At 46.8% G+C, this 19956-nt stretch overlaps 1 protein-coding gene across 1 annotated transcript in view; it reads right to left on the reverse strand.

The window, feature by feature from the left end:
* Nucleotides 1-19956, reverse strand: part of myo10 (myosin X) — a 443782-nt gene that overhangs the window by 234960 nt on the left and 188866 nt on the right. The window contains exon 4 of the mRNA XM_078240784.1: nt 13441-13628. Coding sequence (XP_078096910.1) covers nt 13441-13628 — 188 coding nt within the window. The remainder of the gene's footprint in view (nt 1-13440; nt 13629-19956) is intronic.

Raw genomic sequence — 19956 nt, forward strand, 5'->3', positions numbered from 1 at the left:
GCATTGGTGAGGCCTCACCTGGAATACTGTGTACAGTTTTTGTCCCCTTATTTTAAAAATGATACAGTAACATTTGAGTCAGTGCATTGATGAGTCACCAGATTAATTCCCGGGATTGAGAGGGTTGTCCTATCAAGAGAGACTAAATGGATGGTGTCTGTATTCCTTGGTGTTTAGAAGAGTGAGGGAGTGACCTTATTCAAACATACAAGATCCTGAGGGAGGTTGAAAGAGTAGATGGTGAGATATTGAGGGAGGTTAAAAGGTAGATGGTGAGATATTGAGGGAGGTTGAAAGGGTAGATGGCGGCACGGTAGCACAGTGGTTAGCACTGCTGCTTCACAGCTCCAGGGACCTGGGTTCGATTCCCGGCTTGAGTCACTGTCTGTGTGGAGTTTGCACATTCTCCTCGTGTCTGCCTGGGTTTCCTCCGGGTGCTCCGGTTTCCTCCCACAGTCCAAAGATGTGCAGGTTAGGTTGATTGGCCATGCTAAAATTGCCCCTTAGTGTCCTGGGATGCGCAGATTAGAGGGATTAGCGGGTAAATATGTAGGGATATGGGGGTAGGGCCTGGGTGGGAATGTGGTCGGTGCAGACTCGATGGGCCAAATGGCCTCTTTCTGCACTGTAGGGTTTCTATGATTCTATTTCTATGATTTTCACTAGTGGGACAATCTCGAACAAGGGAACATAGCTACAAGATAAAGGACCAGTCATTTAAAACTGAGGTGCATAGAAATTTCTACTCGCAGAGGGTGGTGAATCTGTGGAATTCCCTGCCCCATAGGGAGTGGAGACTGGATCATTAGAAGCACTTAAAGGAGGGGTGGATAAATATTTGATAGATCAAGCAATAGAGGGCTATGGCCAGCCTAGGTCAGCCATGATCGCATTGAATGGTGGGGCAGGCTTGAAGGTCCTGATGGCCTATTCCTGTTTCTATTTAAAAGCAAATTACTGCAGATGCTGGAATCTGAAACCAAAAGAGAAAATGCTGGAAAATCTCAGCAGGTCTGGCAGGAGAGAAAAGAGCTGACGTTCCGAGTCCAGATGACCCTTTGTCAAAGCTTTGACAAAGTCTCCCATAATTAGAAATCATCCTAGTGTCCTACCATTCATCGAATACTTACTTGTCAAATAACTCCTTCCAAAGTGTATCACCTCACACTATTCAGGGTTAAACTCCATCTGCCACTTATCTGCCCATTGATCATCCGGTCTATATTTTCTTGCAACCCAAAACACTCCGCCTCACTATTAATCAGCCGTCCAATCTTTGTGTCATCTGCAAGTTTACTAATCCTACCCGCCACAGTCAATGTCATTTATATAAAGGACAAATAATAAGGGGGCCCAACACAGATCCTTGTGGTACGCCATTGGACACTGGCTTCCAGTCACTAAAAAGCAGGCTTCTGTCATCACCCTCTGTTTCCGACAACTGAGCCAATTTGAATCCACTTGATCAAATTACCTGGATCCCATATGAATTTACCTTCTTTACAAGTCTCCCATGTGGGACCTTGTCAAAGGGTTTGCTGAAATCCACATAAACTACATCGATTGCACTACCCTCGAATACACACCTGGTTATCTCCTCAAAAATTTTAATCAAATTTGTTAGGCATGATCTCCCTCTGACAAACCCATGCCAACTATCCCTGATCAAGTTTTGCCTCTTCAAGTAGAGATAGATGCTCTCCTTCAGAAGTTTCTCTAATAGTTTCCCTACCACTGACATGAGACTCACTGGCCTATAGTTCCCTGGTTGATCTCTACAACCCTTCTTAAACAGCGGAACCACATTAGCTATTCTCCAGTCATCTGGCACCTCCACTATGATGTGGAGATGCCGGTAGTGGAGACCCCTCCACTACCACTACCTCCACTATGGCCAGAGAGGAATTGAAAATTTGGGTCAGAGCATCTGCAAACTCCGCTCTTGCCTCCCACAGCAGCCTAGGGAACAATTCATCTGGATCTGGATATTTATCCACTTTTAAAGCTGCCAACACCTTGGCCTTCCCTATGTCAATTTGCTCAAAAACCTCACAATCTCTTTCCCTGAATTCCATACCATCGCCCTCAATCTCTTGGGTGAAGATGACGTGACTGCAGCTTCCCCTCACAAAAGTAACATAAAAATCACATGGTTCTGTGATGACTTCAGCCAGGCTAATGAGGTTGGCTTGCTAGAGTATGAACTACCTGATGAGTCTTGCCCCTTCGCTTTGGGAGAGGAGTGCGGTAGGGCTGCCCCTTGTCCGGCCAACTGTATTCGATTTGCGTGGAGCCATTCCTGCGCCTCTTGCGGAGGAGGTTGTCGGGTTTGGCTCTGCATGGCCCGGATGTAGGGGTGGTCGTGTTGGCTTACGCCGATGACGTGCTCCTCATGTTCACGGACCTGGCTGACCTGCGGAGGATGCGAGAATGCCAGGCGTGTACTCCGCCGTGTCCTCCGCCAGGATCAACTGGGCCAAAAGCTCCATCCTCCTGGTCGGTCCGTGGGAGACGGGCCCCCTTCCGGAGGAGCTCAGGCCTTTCACCTGGAGCAGGACCAACCTCCTCTACCTGGGGGTCCATCTCTGCCCAGCCGAGGAATCCTGGCCGGTGAACTGGCAGGAGTTGGAGGCCAAAGTCTCCGCCCGCCTGAGTCGCTGGACAGGACTGCTCCGAGTGCTGTCCTACAGGGCACGAGCTCGCATCATAAACCAGCTGGTCGCCTCCATGCTGTGGTAACGGCTGGTCACTTTGACCCCTCCCCCTGGCTTTGTCACCAATATCCAGAAAACCCTCGTGTGGTTCTTCTGGGACAACCGACTGCACTGGGTCGCTGCCGAGGTTCTACATCCCCCACTTGGGGAGGGCGGTCAAGGTCAGGTGTGCCTCCGCACGCAGGTAGCAACCTTCGCCTCCAGACCCTGCAGATACCTTTACGTCGAGCCTCCTCCACAATGGTGTGCCCTGGCGATGTATTTCTTCTGCCAGTTGCACGGCCTAAATTATGACGTGCAGCTCCTGCACATCAATCTGGTGCGTATTCCGACCTCCTTGCAGGCGTTGCCCGTCTTTTACCAGGACCTCCTTACGGTCTGGAACACGGTCGCCTCGCGACGCAGCTCTCCCCCGTCAGGAGTAGCGGCTCTCGTGCGAGAGCTGCTGCTCAGGAATCCGCTCCTCCAGCCATATAACTTCAGGTGGCTGGCGGAGAGGAGGGCCATGGACGCTGGGGTGACCAGGATCGGGGACGTGCTGGATGGCGGAGGAGCGGGCTGGATGAGCCCCCACGTGCTGGCTGAGCGCGCCGGTGTGGCCGTCTGGCACACAGCCAAAGCCATCCAAGACCTTAGGACAGTCATGCTCAGCCCCGAGCATACTCGCGGTCTCAAGGCGGCGCAAGCGTGCTGTGGGACCCCGCCCGAGTGTTCCCCTGCTTGGACTGAATTTCACATTGGTCCAAAACCTAGACCGCACCCCCCCCTCCGGGTCAGGTGCCCCACAGCATGTGCCGCCTCATGGGAATGCCGTCCATGCCTTTTGCCACTGCACGGAGGCGTTTCCTGTACAGGTTGCTGCTGCACATTTTCCATTACCGCGTCCTCGCCCGGATACACCTTGGCGGGCCTTGTTGCCGCCAGGCGGCGGAGGTCCCCAGTGGAGGTCCCTCTATGGAAGGATCTCCCCCAACTATCTTGGGGATCTGGGGTGGAGGGTGCTGCATGCAGCAATATCGTACAATTGTAGGTTTTTCCGGTTCACGGGCTCCCAAGCTCGCCTTTTTTGTGGTCTTGTAGAGTCTGTGGACCATGTTTACGTACTGTGTCTTAGGTTGCACACCCATTTCAGTTTTCTGAAAAACCTTTTATTGACGTTTTGTTTGCACTACAATCCCACGCTCCTGATCTACATGCGGGGCGGGGTGGGTCAGGAGGACGGCCTCCTCGTGAACCTGCTCCTGGGCCTGGCGAGGCGGGCCATCAACAGGTCCAGGCAGCGGGCGATCGACGGGGTCATCCATCCTGACTGTCTGCCCCTCTACCGCGGCTATATTCGCGGCCAGGTGTCCCTGGACAGGGAGTATGCAGTGTCATAGAGTCATAGAAACCCTACAGTGCAGAAAGAGGCCATTTGGCCCATCGAGTCTGCACCGACCACAATCCCACCCAGGCCCTACCCCCATATCCCTGCATATTTACCCGCTAATCCCTCTAACCTACACATCTCAGGACACTAAGGGGCAATTTTAGCACAGCCAATCAACCTAACCCACACATCTTTGGACTGTGGGAGAAAACCGGAGCACCCGGAGGAAACCCACGCAGAGACGAGGAGAATGTGCAAACTCCACACAGACAGTGACCCAAGCCGGGAATCGAACCCAGGTCCCTGGAGCTGTGAAGCAGCAGTACTAACCACTGTGCTACCGTGCCGTCCACGGGCACAATTGACGCCTTCCGCGCCCGCTGGGCACCGCAGGGGCTGGGGTGTATTAAAAACCCCGACAATCACATTATGATTTAATGTTTTAAGTTTCCTTTGTGATTTGTTTTTGGTTCGGGCTGTTCCCCCTTCCTTTTGGGGAGCTGCCCCTTTTAATTTGTCCCCAAGTTAATTTGAGTTAGTTTATTTGGTTGGTATAAAAAGAAATACCTGGAACATAGAACATTACAGCGCAGTACAGGCCCTTCGGCCCTCAATGTTGCGCCGACCTGTGAAACCCATCTAAAGCCCATCTAACCTACACTATTCCAATATCATCCATATGTTTATCCAATGACCCTTTAAATGCCCTTAATGTTGGCGAGTCCACTACTGCTGCAGGCAGGACATTCCACGCCCTTACTACTCTCTGAGTAAAGAACCTACCTCTGACATCTGTCCTATATCTATCACCCCTCAATTTATTAAGACCTGATGAGTCTTAATTGATGGTTAAATCAGGGAGCCTCATGCTCCCTATTTAAAACAGGTGTGTCAGACTCCCAGACTGCATTCAGCAGGGAGCAACTGGAGAGCTGGCTGCATACAGATGTATGGTGTAAATAAAGTAACTTGGTGACGGGGCTTTTGCCTCCCTGGAGTTATTACAGTGGCGACGAGGAAAAAGGAGTGACCTGAAGGAACTTGCTGAATCACGGCACATATTGAGGGCAAACCATTGTTGAGAAAACATGCTGCTGTTTGGGAAGTTGGACTCTTTTGACCCCGCAGTGGAGGACTGGGCCCAATATGTGGAAAGGATGAAGTATTTCTTCAGGGCAAATAACATCTCAGATGAGAAGCAACGGGTTATCCTGCTGACTGCGTGTGGACCAACAGCTTTTACGATTATGCGCGGTTTAACTTTCCCGGAGACATCGGACACAAAATCCTTCCAAGAGTTATCAAACTTAGTTCAAGAATATTACGACCCTAAGCCACTCCTGATCCTGCGGAGGTACCGTTTTTACTCCACATTTCGAGGGGGAGTCAATCACCAGTTTCCTAACAAGGCTAAGACGTCTGGTGGAGGCTTGCGAATTCGGGGGGACACTAAATGAGATGCTCCGAGACCGACTGGTATGCAGAATTAACGATATGACTATACAGAAACGCCTGTTGGCGGAGGCCCAGCTGGACCAGGCATTACAGCTGACTATGTCGTTCCAAAAAGCGGCAAGCAGAGCGCATGAACTCCAAGGTATCGAGACTGGGTTAGGGCACTACCATTACGGGGCAGGCCACTACATAGCGGCCCTCCGGAAGGATTTGGATATGAGGGAGCCCAAATCCGCCTATAGAACTGCACCTAGACAAGGTCAGGTTAAGCCCAGAATGACGGCAGTTCCTGTAGAGCCCCGCCCGACACGACATTGCGAAAGTTGCCAATGTCAGGAGGCACAGAGGAAAAGCAAGGCTCCTAAACCAACTTGGCCAAAAAGTACACGTAGGCCAAGGAACAGGAGAATGCACAACCTGGAAACTCCACCTCCCTCTGACGGGGAACTGTGTGGAATGATGACAAAACCAGAACCCATCAAATTGTCAGCGAGACTGAATGGACACAGGCGCAGCCGTATCGGTCATAGGGGAGACAGTGTTTAACAAGATACGCACTGGATTCCAAACCTTAGCCCTGACCAAAACTTCGGCAAGGCTGAGAACCTATATGGGGGAACAACTGAAAGTGATGGTACAACCCATGTGCCAGTTGCTTACGGTAAACAATTAGTTAGGCTCCCATTAATGGTAGTGGAAGGTTTAGGACTGAGCTTATTAGGGCGAAATTAGCTAAAAGAGATCCAGCTAGATTGGACAAATATCTTCCAGCTGGAAAATGGTCACCTGAGTGAGGCCCCTGAGCAAATATCCGGAGGTTTTTCGGGAAGGCCCAGGGACAATCAAAGGAGTCAAGGCAAAATTGCACGTCAACCTGGAGGCTGTCCCAAAGTTTTGCAAAGCCCAACCGGTCCCTTTTGCAGTCAGGGAAAAGGTCGATGTGGAAATCAAAAGATTGCAGTACGAAGGAATAATAAAACTGGTCCAGTTCGCGGAATGGGCGGCACTCGTGGTTCCTATCTTAAAACCGGATGGCTCGGTGCGCCTTTGCGGCGATTTCAAACAGACAATAAATCGTTCCTCTCAGCTAGACAAATACCCAATTCCCAGGATTGAGGACCTGTACGCAGAGTTGGCAGGAGGACTCCTATCACAAAACTGGACATGAGCCACGCATTCCTGCAATTATGGCTGGACGAGGATTCGCAACCATTTGCCGCAATCAATATGCTGAAAGACCTCTTTCAGTATAAAAGATTGTCTTTCGGGGTTTTGTCAGCTTGTGCCATATTCCAAAGGACCATGGAGAGCATCCTGCAGGGGTTACCACATGTTGCCAATTACTTAGACGATATCCTCATTATGGGAAAAACAAGGGCGGAACATCTGCAGAACCTGGAGGAAGGTCTCAGGAGATTTGCAGCAGCGGGAGTGCATTTGAAAAGGGAGAAATGCGGCTTTTTAGCACCACAAGTAACCTACCTCGGGTACAAAGTGGATAAGTCGGGCCTACATCCTCTGGAGGATCGGGTGCGAGCAATAAAAGACACCCTGGCTCCCACAGCCATCCAAGAGCTATGGTCGTTTTTAGGACTGGTAACACTACGGGAAATTCATATAGAATAGGGCCTCCATTCTGGATCTCCTCCACCAGTTGCTAAAAAAGGGACAAACTTGGGAATGGTTGGCCCACCAGGACAGGGCCTTCAAGAAAATTAAACAACAACTCTCATCCAAAAATGTATTGGTACATTATGACCCCAAGAAGGAATTGGGATTCACCCGTGATGCGTCCCCATATGGAGTTGGCGCAGTCCTGGCACACAGGTGGCAGAATGGACAGTAGTGTCCAATAGCCTATGCCTCTAGGATCCTGGCAGTGGCAGAGCAAAGATATGCCCAGATTGAGAAGGAAGGACTGGCGGTAATCTTCGCAATTAAAAAATTTCACCAGTATTTATATGGGCGAAAATTTATGATCGTTACAGATCATGAATCCTTGCTGGGCCTACTTGAGGAGGACAAAGCAGTGTCGCCGATAGCATCAGCCCAGATACATCGTTGGGCATTATTGCTGGCGGCATATCAGTATCGGTTGGAGCACCGACCAGGGACTAGAGTGGCAAATGCCGATGCCTTAAGCCGGCTACCGTTACCGGACACCCCACCATTGGTACCCAGGATGGAGGAGACGGTGACGTTAAACTTTCTGGATACCCTCCCGGTGGATGCACACAATATACGCCAGTGGACACAGAAAGACCCTGTATTGGCGAAGGTAAAGCACCTGGTGCTAACAGGGCAGCTGGAGAGACCGGTCCATCCACAGTTCCACCCATACTGGAGCAGGAGGGAGCAGATCACGGTGGAAGACAGGATCCTGCTGTGAGGAGCGCGGGTCATCGTCCCAAGGCAGGGCTGTCAGGCCATACTGGCCGAACTGGGACTTCGATGTTGTGGCTATTTCAGAGACATGGATAGAGCAGGGGCAGGAATGGATGCTGCAGGTCCCGGGGTTCAAATGTTTTAGTCGAAGTAGGGAAGGAGGTAGAAGAGGGGGAGGGGTAGCATTATTGGTCAGAGATTGTATCACAGTGTCAGAGAGGAGGTTTGATGAGGACTTATCTGTTGAGGTAGTATGGGCGGAGATTAGAAATAGGAGAGGAGAGGTCACCCTGTTGGGAGTCTTTTATAGACCTCCTAAAAGTTCTAGAGAGGTTGAGGAAAGGATTGCGGAGTCAATCCTGCTTAGGAGTGAAAGTAATAGGGCAATTGTTATGGGGGATTTTAACTTGACTAATATTGACTGGAATTGTTATAGCTCTAGCTCGTTAGAGGGGTCAGTTTTTGTTCAAAGCGTGCAGGAAGGTTTTTTGACTCAGTATGTAGACAGGCCAACTAGAGGTGAGGCTATATTGGATCTGGTGCTGGGAAATGAGCCAGACCAGGTGCTAGACTTGGAAGTTGGTGTGCATTTTGGTGATAGTGACCACAACTCGGTTACGTTCACCTTAGTGATGGAAAGGGATAGGCATGAACCTCGGGCCAGTGGTTTTAGCTGGGGGAAGGGTAATTATGAGGCTATTAGGAGAGAATTAGGAAACATAGGTTGGACTAGGAGATTACAGGGACTGGGAACGTCCGACATGTGGAGTTTTTTCAAGGAGCAGCTACTGCGAGTCTGTGATAGGTATGTCCCTGTCAGGCAAGGAGGAATTGGTAGGGCTAGGGAACCGTGGTGCACCAAAAAAGTTTCTTTGTTGGTTAAAAAGAAAAAGGAGGCTTATGTTCGGATGAGACGTGAGCACTCGGGTAGTGCACTAGAAAGCTTTAGATTGGCTAAGAGGGAGTTGAAGAGCGAGCTTAGAAGGGCTAAAAGGGGACATGAGAAGACTTTGGCGGATAGGGTTAAAGAGAATCCTAAGGCGTTCTATAGGTATGTCAAGAACAGAAGGTTGGTTAGGGCAAGTTTAGGGCCAGTTATAGATGGCAGAGGGAAGTTATGTGTGGAACCGGAGGAGATTGGTGAAGCATTGAACCAATATTTCTCTTCGGTGTTCACGCAAGGGGACATGAATATAGCTGAGGAGGACACTGGGTTGCAAGGGAGTAGAATAGACAGTATTACAGTTGATAAGGAGGATGTGCAGGATATTCTGGAGGGTCTGAAAATAGATAAATCCCCTGGTCCGGATGGGATTTATCCAAGGATTCTCTGGGAGGCAAGAGAAGTGATTGCAGAGCCTCTGGCTCTGATCTTCAGGTCGTCGTTGGCCTCTGGTATAGTACCAGAAGATTGGAGGTTAGCGAATGTTGTCCCATTGTTTAAGAAGGGGAACAGAGACTTCCCCGGGAATTATAGACCGGTGAGTCTCACTTCTGTTGTCGGCAAGATGTTGGAAAAAATTATAAGGGATAGGATTTATAGTTATTTGGAGAGTAATGAATTGATAGGTGATAGTCAGCATGGTTTTGTGGCAGGTAGGTCGTGCCTTACTAACCTTATTGAGTTTTTTGAGAAAGTGACCAAGGAGGTGGATGGGGGCAAGGCAGTGGACGTGGTATATATGGATTTTAGTAAGGCGTTTGATAAGGTTCACCATGGTAGGCTTCTGCAGAAAATGCAGATGTATGGGATTGGGGGTGATCTAGGAAATTGGATCAGGAATTGGCTAGCGGATAGGAAACAGAGGGTGGTGGTTGATAGTAAATATTCATCATGGAGTGCGGTTACAAGTGGTGTACCTCAGGGATCTGTTTTGGGGCCACTGCTGTTTGTAATATTTATTAATGATCTGGATGAGGGTATAGTTGGGTGGATTAGCAAATTTGCTGATGACACCAAAGTCGGTGGTGTGGTAGACAGTGAGGAAGGGTGTCGTAGTTTGCAGGAAGACTTAGACAGGTTGCAAAGTTGGGCCGAGAGGTGGCGGATGGAGTTTAATGCGGAGAAGTGTGAGGTAATTCACTTTGGTAGGAATAACAGATGTGTTGAGTATAGGGCTAACGGGAGGACTTTGAATAGTGTGGAGGAGCAGAGGGATCTAGGTGTATGTGTGCATAGATCCCTGAAAGTTGGGAATCAAGTAGATAAGGTTGTTAAGAAGGCATATGGTGTCTTGGCGTTTATTGGTAGGGGGATTGAATTTAGGAGTCGTAGCGTTATGTTGCAACTGTACACAACTCTGGTGCGGCCGCACTTGGAGTACTGTGTGCAGTTCTGGTCCCCACATTACAGGAAGGATGTGGAGGCTTTGGAGAGGGTGCAGAGGAGGTTTACCAGGATGTTGCCTGGTATGGAGGGGAGATCCTATGAGGAGAGGCTGAGGGATTTGGGATTGTTTTCGCTGGAAAGGCGGCGGCTAAGAGGGGATCTTATTGAAACATATAAGATGATTAGAGGTTTAGATAGGGTGGATAGTGATAGCCTTTTTCCTCTGATGGAGAAATCCAGCACGAGGGGGCATGGCTTTAAATTGAGGGGGGGTAGTTATAGAACCGATGTCAGGGGTAGGTTCTTTACCCAGAGGGTGGTGAGGGATTGGAATGCCCTGCCAGCATCAGTAGTAAATGCGCCTAGTTTGGGGGCGTTTAAGAGATCCGTAGATAGGTTCATGGACGAAAAGAAATTGGTTTAGGTTGGAGGGTCACAGTTTTTTTTTTTAACTGGTCGGTGCAACATCGTGGGCCGAAGGGCCTGTTCTGCGCTGTAATGTTCTATGTTCTATGAACTACACCATGGGCACTCTGGAGTATCCAAAATGAAGATGCTGGCCAGGAGCTACGTCTGGTGGCCAGGTCTGGACACAGACATAGTGAAACTGGTAGGACAGTGCCAGAAGTGCCAACAAGGGCAAAAGGCACCACCAGCAGCCCCACTGTGGGAACGGCCAGGCAGACCATGGTCACGTCTCCATGTCGATTTTGCAGGCCCGTTTATGGAGTCCATGTTTCTGGTGATAATAGATGCCCATTCCAAGTGGTTAGATGTCTATAAACTAAACTCAGCAAACACAATGGCAACCGTTGAGAAACTGCGCACCTCGTTCGCAATGCACGGGATCCCAGAGGTATTAGTTTCTGATAATGGTTCAGTGTTCACCAGCCTAGAGTTCACAAAATTTATGGGATCCGACACATCAAGACAGCACCTTATCACCCAGCGTCAAATGGGTTAGCAGAAAGAGCAGTCCAGACGTTAGAGGCTGGGTTGAAAAAATAGCCAGCGGCCTCATTAGAGACAACTCTCAAGGTGGTTGTTTGACTAGAGGACAACTCCACACGCCACCACGGGAACTGCACCAGCACAGTTACTGATGGGCAGACGGCCCCACACCAGACTGAGCTTGTTGTTGCCAAGGTGGAAAGACACCAGGAAGCCCAATGCAGGGGCCATAACAACACTTGCCGAGAGAGGCACTTTGAAGCGAGGGAGAGAGTTTGGGTCATAACTTATGCAAATGAACCCGCCTGGGTAACCAGAACAGTCGAGTCCAGGATCAGACTGGTATCCTACTGAGTACGGGTAGGCGAGGCAGTGGTAAGGTTCGGACCTCAAGCTCTCCACCCGTTCCGGAGCCAAGTCCACCCTGCAGCTCTAGGGACGAGGAGAGTTCCCCTCGACAAGCCAGTACCGCCTCTCGTGCACCTTTTGATGGGGACCTGAGAGTCTGAAATGGACACGGGACGAAACTGCAGCGATTCCCCTACCACCTGAAGTGGACGAGGAGTTCGCAGCAGAGAGACGGGCAGTGGGGGAGAGAAGGAGGAGAGGAGGAGTGTGATGGCTTCAGCCAGGCTAATGAGGTTGGCTTGCTAGAGTATGATCTACCTGATGAGTCTTAGCTGATGGTTAAATCTCATGCTCCCTATTTAAAGCAAGTCGCATCAGCCAGCTCTCCAGTTGCTTCCTGCTATGTACAGATGTTATTGTGTAAATAAAGTAACTTGGTGACGGGACTTTCGCTTCCGTGGAGTTATTACAGGTTCCATCCAATCAAAACAATTCTAAAAATATCTGTTAGTAAATTAAATTGTTGTTTAAGGCAAAACATACCATAAACCAGTTCAGTAGGGCTTCTACATGGCAATGAATTGGTTATTCAATAAGTGAAGCCAACCACACTATCGAAGAAATCATCACAATCATTATCACTTTTGTGTCATGGTTTTCACATTTAAATGTGCAATGAATGATTGCAAATACAGATCCCATATCCTAATGTACAATAAATCAAAGCGGAAAACCAAAGATAAACTTGCACTCTAAGGTGCTTCTGTTCCTCCTTCTTGAGAGTTCTGATCACTGTACTATAGGAAAATGTAACTGTACTAGAGAGGGTCAAGGAGGTGTCAAAGGATGGCATCTGAATGGAGAATTTTAGTTACGAGGAATGAGTGGTGAGCTTTCCCTTGGTTTTCACCCGGTGAGATTTTCCAGCCCCTCTGTGAAGTGATTTCTGGTGGTGGAAGCGGAACCAGCTCGCCATTGGCTGTCGGCAGGATCTTCTGGTTCTGCCGAAGTCGACACTGTTTTGTATGGCTTGCCTACCCCACCGCCAGGGAACTCGCTGCGTGGGTCACCTTTGGCAGGACTACTAGCAGGGATGGCCAGAAAATCCCGCCCACTGTCTTCAATTTTGTCTAAGCTCCTTAATACTACACTTGGTCAAATACTGCCTTGTCTAGTCATTATCAGATGTTGTTTTTGGGAACTTGCAATGCACAAGTAGGGTGCGTGTCTTCCACATTACAACAGTGACCAAGCTTAATGCATTTTAAGACAGCTTGTGACAGTAAAAGGAGCTATACAAACGTAAATCTTTCTATTTTTTGGAAGCTAACTGCAGGTTATTTCTCAATAAATCTGTAATATAGTATAATTAATTTTCTTGGACAAGTCTCATCATATATGATTGGAAGCACAGTCATCATCTACACCAATACTTAATGCTTCTGGAGAAGCAGAATGAAGCACACACGTTATGATATTTGAAGGCATTAATCTAACATTGGAATTTTGATGATTGCTAGTAACAGCTCAAGCTTTGCTTGTGTTGAGACAATGTCATTTAAGTTCCTCAATGAGAATATTTGTTTGCAATCACTCCAGGATATTCTTTCATCTCTGCAATTTAAACAAATATATGCTCATTTGATTTGGCAAAAAATATCTTTCCCCCTCATTGTAAGTCAAAGTTCCAATTAACTGCTGAGTACATTTATATTTCATATAATGGTACTATTATAAAACGTGTCCATGTCAAAGGTTTTGTGTATGAAACCAAGTCATGGTCAAGCATTTATATGAATTCACATGGGATGTACTTAACTTAGATTGTTTTCCACCAATTACTGAACGTTCACTCAAATGACTACTCCATTGAAAAAGTGGCATTTTACCTTATGAGGACACATTGATTGTCGTTGCATTTCCAAAGGCAGCGATAACACTCATTTGCAATGGCAAAAATGTGAGGTGCCATTTCTCCCAAATGATAATTGCTGTATTGCTCCATAGTGGTTTTATCATAAAGTCCAGAAATTGGTTTGTAGGGATTCACCGACACCAAGATGGAACCTATGTATGTCTGAAAATGAATTAAAAAAACAGAACGGGTTATCTTCTGTTAAACCATCCACTCTGGAAGACGGTGCTCGATAGTTACGATTTATAATAATAAAGCTAACATTAATATCGACAAATATATTGTTTTAGATGAAATATAGAACCGGAAAGTGGATAGAACAGCGAGACCGGAATGATATCCACCCAAGAATCCTCAGGGGAATGTTATGCAAACCCATTGCCTTTATTTTTAATAGCTCACTCTACTTTGGATTCCATGGAATAGAAGGTGAACATAGAAGTCCCTAACTTTTAAAAAGGTGACGCGCTGGTCCCGGGTAAATATAGACCCTTTAGTTCAACATCAGCAAACAGAAAGCTGCTTAAGCAAATCATTTGGATAAGAAGGGATATATTGGCAATCCCCAAAATGCTTAAATAAAAAGGGATGATTTTGTCTCCGCAAAATGGCAACCTGGTACAAAATCCCATGAGAACTGGAAAATGTGAATCTCACCAGGGAGACCTCGTTTTCTGATTTTCCCCACTCGCCCACCAGATGTAAGAAGTTTCCACCCAGGAACCGCGGGAACTTTATTTCAATATATTTAAATGTGGACTTCCCCACTGTATCTTACGCCCACATTAGGAATTCCCTCCTGACGATAACAGGCTTTTAAAAATGAAGGGAACCCGCCATGGGTACGCAGCTAAGTATAGCCCCCAGGAGGAAGAGGGACCTGGCCAAGCAGTACCCTGGCATTGTTCCCTGCCAAGGAGGCCCCTCTGGGGAACTTCATTTGGGGGTGGGAGGGTGCTGAGGGAGGGGTAGTTCTTTTTTAAAAATCGGAGATTGGGGTGCCTTTTTGTTTTGAAGGGATTCCCAGCATTCCTGGCTTTTTCCAGCCCCATACCACCAGCGTGATGGCGTGGGCCATGCCTGCAGATTTGTTTTGCATCATGTGCTGGATTATCTGGCGAGAAAAGCCGGCTGTGTGTGGGACATTACAAACATTCCAAAAAGGTTTAATATGGTACAAGATCAAAGCCTCTGGTATTAGCTGCAATATATTGAGTTGGACAGAGGACAGATTGGTAGGATATGGGCAGAAAGTTGATATTAATGAATTTGGATCTGTTTGGAGACCAGTCACTAGTGGTGTGCCACAGGGATTGCTCTTCACAGTTTATAATGACCTAAATGAAACTGTTGGGGACATTGTTTGAAATAGATTATATTAAGACTGCTGGAATGTCAGGTCTGTTTAAAAAAAAAAGTCCTACTTCTACAAGTGAATCGTGAGGATTGACTTGCAATTGGTAAATGATAACGGATTTGAAAAAGTTCTGTGTTATGCATGTGGCAAGGCAACTTAAATATTCATACACCTTTTGGGGAAAACATCAAAGAAAACTGTGATTGAAAAACCGGATGTTCAAGTGCATGGATCCCTAAAGGTTCCTAAGTAATGTCATGAACTGAAAGTGGGAGCAGTGAGTTGAGGTGCATTCACAAGACAATTGATAAGACTCTGTATACTATTTTATCCCTGCAAAAGACCTTGGCCAAGTTTCACTTGGAATCTTGGGTCCAACTCTGGTTACTTCATATGATGGGTGATAGTCAGGCTTTGGAAAGAAATCTCGAATGAGGCATCACCCATTTAAAACAGAGATGAGGTAAAGTTTGTCTCACTGAGAATCATGAGCCTTTGGAACTCTCTTCCTGAAAAGGCGGTGGAAGGAGAGTCATTGAATATTTTTGAGAGAGAGATGGATAGATTATTGCTAAGCAAAGGGGTGATAGGTTATCAGAGGTTGATTACTATCAGATTTGTGGTTACTATCAGAAGAGCCATGATTTTATTAAATGGTGGAGCAGGCTCAAGGGGCTGAAGGGCCTATTACAGTTCATATGGTCATATGCACAGTGGGCCATTAGACTAGTTCCCAGTTCGAATCAGCTTAGTTATGAAGACAGGAGGAAATAGCTACAACTCTGCTCTTTACAGGGGTAATCTAATCGAGCTTTACAAAATTATGTAGGGAATAAATCATTGGAGTCAATCCAAATAAATAGGTTTGGGAACGCTAGGAATCCCAATTTCAAGCTGTATAAGGTCATATCTAAGCATTATTTTCAAAAGATAGTAGACCTCTAGAAGAGGCCAGCTTTTGTGGTGGATTGCAATTTACTAGATTCTTTCAATCAATAGTTGGATCCATTGGATGAAAGTCATCTCTTAAATAACATGGACACTGCAAAGCTTCAAGGATAATCATGATCTCCTTGACTAGTTTCAATCACCTCTGGGGGCTGGAGAGGAATTTGATATTTTTCCACAAACTGACCTGACCCCTCTCATGAGGTCATATAGTGGGATGGAGGGCGTATACATGATGACACACAAGTGTGTGTGTGCAACTGGCTGAATGGACCAGTCTTTTGCTGTCCACTATTTTCATATGGCTATAGAAACAATCACATTATAACAGGATTTTATAAATAATACTGCCCTCAGTGAGAGGGTAATGTTTAATAAGACAAAGCAATTTCTTAGATAAGATTACAGAAATGAACTTTGTACCTCAAAATTGACTCTTTAAAATAATAATTAAATGCTTGTTAAAATTCTAACAGAATTGCTTTGAAGTTTACAATATTAAGCCAAAAAGAAGAATGGGAAGTTCAGTGCAACAAAGGGAAGAAAATTACAGCTAATTGTACGCTTGATAGTCCTCAATGCGGCTGGCTACTTTTATAACTTACATCCTCTTGTGCAAGTAGAGAAGATACAAGTTATATGAAACATTAGAAGTTGCAGTGTCTGAAGGGTGTTTGCAAACCTGTTTAAATTGGATAATCTTTGGACAGGAGTCTCCAGAGATTAATATGTTGTAAACAAATTTAAATGCAGTCTGCATGGTCTGAGTAGTCAAGCAGAGTCATAGAAGCATCGTCATAGAGGTTTACAGCATGGAAACAGGCCCTTCAGCCCAACTTGTCCATGCCGCCCTTTTTTTTTAAACAACCAAGCAAGTCCCAATTGCCCATGCTTGGCCCATATCCCTCTATACCCATCTTACGCATGTAACTGTCTAAACGCTTTTTAAAAGACAAAATTGTACCCGCCTCTACTACTACCTCCAGCAGCTTGTTCCAGACATTCACCACCCTCTGTGTGTAAAAAATTGCCCCTCTGGACACTTTTTTGTATCTCTCCCCTGTCACCTTAAACCTATGCCCTCTAGTTTTAGACTCCCCTACCTTTGGGAAAAGATATTGACGATCAAGCTGATCTATGCCCCTCATTATTTTATAGACTTCTATAAAATCACCCCAAAGCCTTCTACGCTCCAGAGAAAAAAGTCCCAGTCTATCCAGCCTCTGCTGATAACTCAAACCATCAAGTCCCGGTAGTATCCTAGTAAATCTCTTCTGCACTCTTTCTAGTTTAATAATATCCTTTCTATAATAGGGTGACCAGAATTGCACACAGTATTCCAAGTGTGACCTTACTAATGTTTTGTACAACTTCAACAAATGTCCCAGCTCTTGTATTCAATGTTCTGACCAATGAAATCAAGCATGCCAAATGCCTTCTTCACCACTCTGTCCACCTGTGATTCCACTTTCAAGGAGCTATGAACTGGACCCCTAGATCTCTTTGTTTTATAACTCTCCCCAATGCCCTACCATTAACTGAATAAGTCCTACCCTGGTTCAATCGACCAAAATGCATCACCTCACATTTAACGAAATTAAACGCCATCTGCCATTCGTCAGCCCACTGGCCCAATTGATCAAGATCCCGTTGCAATCCGAGATAATCTTCTTCACTGTCCACTATGCCACCAATCTTGGTGTCCCCTGCAAACTTACTAACCATGCCTCCTAAATTCTCATCCAAATCATTAATATAAATGACAAATAACAGTGGACCCAACATCGATCCCTGAGGCACACCTCCAGTCACAGGCCTCCAGTTTGAAAAACAACTCTCTACAACCACCCTCTGTCTTCTGTCATCAAGTCTCACAACACCAGGTTAAAGTCCAACAGGTTTATTTGGTAGCAGACGCCACTAGCTCACCTGACGAAGGAGCAGCGCTCCGAAAGCTAGTGGCGTTTGCTACCAAATAAACCTGTTGGACTTTAACCTGGTGTTGTGAGACTTCTTACTGTGTTTACCCCAGTCCAACGCCAGCATCTCCACATTCTGTCACCAAGCCAATTTTGTATCAATTTGGCTACCTCACCCTGGATCCCATGAGATTTAATCTAATGCAATAACCTACCATGCGGTAGGTACCTTGTCAAAGACCTTGCTAAAGTCCATGTAGACAACATCAACTGCACTGCTCTCATCTATCTTCTTGGTTACCCCTTCAAAAAACTCAATCAAATTTGTGAGACATGATTTTCCACTCACAAAGGCATGCTGATTGTCCCTAATCAGTCCTTGCCTCTCTAAATGCCTGTAGATCCTGTCTCTCAGAATACCTTCTGACAATTTACCCACTAGATGTGAGGCTCACCGGCCAGTAGTTCCCAGGCTTTTCCCTGCAGTCCTTTAGTTTCCCTGCAGCCATTAGTTTCAACAAAGGCCATTTCTAATTCATTTTCAATCAGTGGACATTAGTATCAATTTTCGAGGTAGCATTTTGTCCATAGATGTGTGGGTTAGGTTGAATGGCCAAGCTAAATTGCCCCTTAGTGTCCGGGATGCATAGGTTAGAGGGATTAGCGGGTAAATATGTAGGGATACGGAGATAGGGCCTGGGTGGGATGGTTGTCGGTGCAGACTCGATGGGCCGAATGGCCTCTTTCTGCACTGTAGGGTTTCTATGGTTCTATTTTATTAGTTATTATATGGCACGTTGGCACAATGGTTAGCAGTGTTGCCTCAGTGCCAGGGACCCGGGTTCGAATCCTGGCTTGGGTCATTGCCTGTGTGGAGTTTGAACTTTCTCCCGTGTCTGCGTGGGTTTCCTCCGGGTGCTCTGGTTTCCCCCCACAGTCCAAAGATGTGTGGGTTAGGTGGATTGGCCATGCTAAATTGCCCGTTAGTGTTAGGGAGATTTGAAGGGTAAATACATGGGGTTACGGGGATAGGGCCTTTGTGGGATTGTTATCAGTGCGGACTCGATGGACCGAATGGCCTCCTTCTGCACTTTAGGGACTTTATGATTCTATAATACTCATTTAGGAAATATAATTATCAACTAGACACAATTCTGAGTACTTACCCAAGAAAACTTTAATAAGATCACTGTATTTTCTTCTCCAACAGTCACTAAACCAAAGAGCAAACTTTCAAAGCTAGCCTTACTAAAGATTTTGCTGATAAATAGAATGTTTTGTGATACTTTGATATTGGTCAAGTTGTTTTCTCCCTGAGCCATACAAAACAAATATTTGTAGATCTGTGCTGAATTGGGATATTGTAGTTCTGGAATAGAGGAAAAGCTCAACACTGGACAGGCACGTGAATGACGCACACGGTTGAAATGTGAAAATATACCCAGAAGCACAATTATTTTGGCCTTCCAAATTTGCGTTACATCTAGAAACAGCATTTTGAGTTATATATAAAAATGAAGCACTGACAATTGGATACTGTTCATGAGTGAAGAAGTTAATTTAACACATATTTTACCAGTGTACTTGAAGAAAGGGGAATTATGAGTGAAATTCCAGTTTGTTGCTCTCGGTGTCGGATGTGGGAGTTCATGGAGTGAGCTCGCCTCCCGGACGTCCATATCTGCGCCGGTTGCATCGAACTGCAGCTCCTAAGGGACCGCGTTGCGGTACTGGAGATGCGGCTCGATGACCTTCGTCTGGTCAGGGAAAATGAGGAGCTGAGTTGCAGGCAGGTGGTCACACCGGGGCCACGGCAGGAAGGCACGTGGGTCACAGTTAGGAAGGGGAAAGGTCAGGTACTAGACAGTACCCCGGTGGCTGTGCCCCTTAAAAATAAGTACTCCTGTTTAAGTGCTGTTGGGGGGAGCAGCCTACCTTGGGGAAGCAACAGTGGCCGTGCCTCCGGCGCAGAGTCCGGCCCGGCAGCTCAGAAGGGTAGGGAACGGGAGGACGAGCAAACTGACCACAGCACCAGGGTACAGGGAGCCGTTCAAGTGGGGGGAGAAAAAAGTAATGTAGTAGAAATTGGGGAGAGAGACTTTGCAGGGGTAAGCCATGGTGTACAGGTCACTTGCTCAGAGTCTGTCCTCGTTGCTCAGAAGGGAAGGGGGGAGAGGAGTAGAGGATTAGTCGTTGGGGACTCCATAGTTAAAGGGACGGATAGGAGATTCTGCGGGAACGAGAGAGACTCGCGGTTGGTGTGTTG

This window comes from Mustelus asterias, chromosome 2 (genome assembly GCF_964213995.1).
Source record: "Mustelus asterias chromosome 2, sMusAst1.hap1.1, whole genome shotgun sequence".
Lineage (NCBI taxonomy): Eukaryota > Metazoa > Chordata > Chondrichthyes > Carcharhiniformes > Triakidae > Mustelus > Mustelus asterias.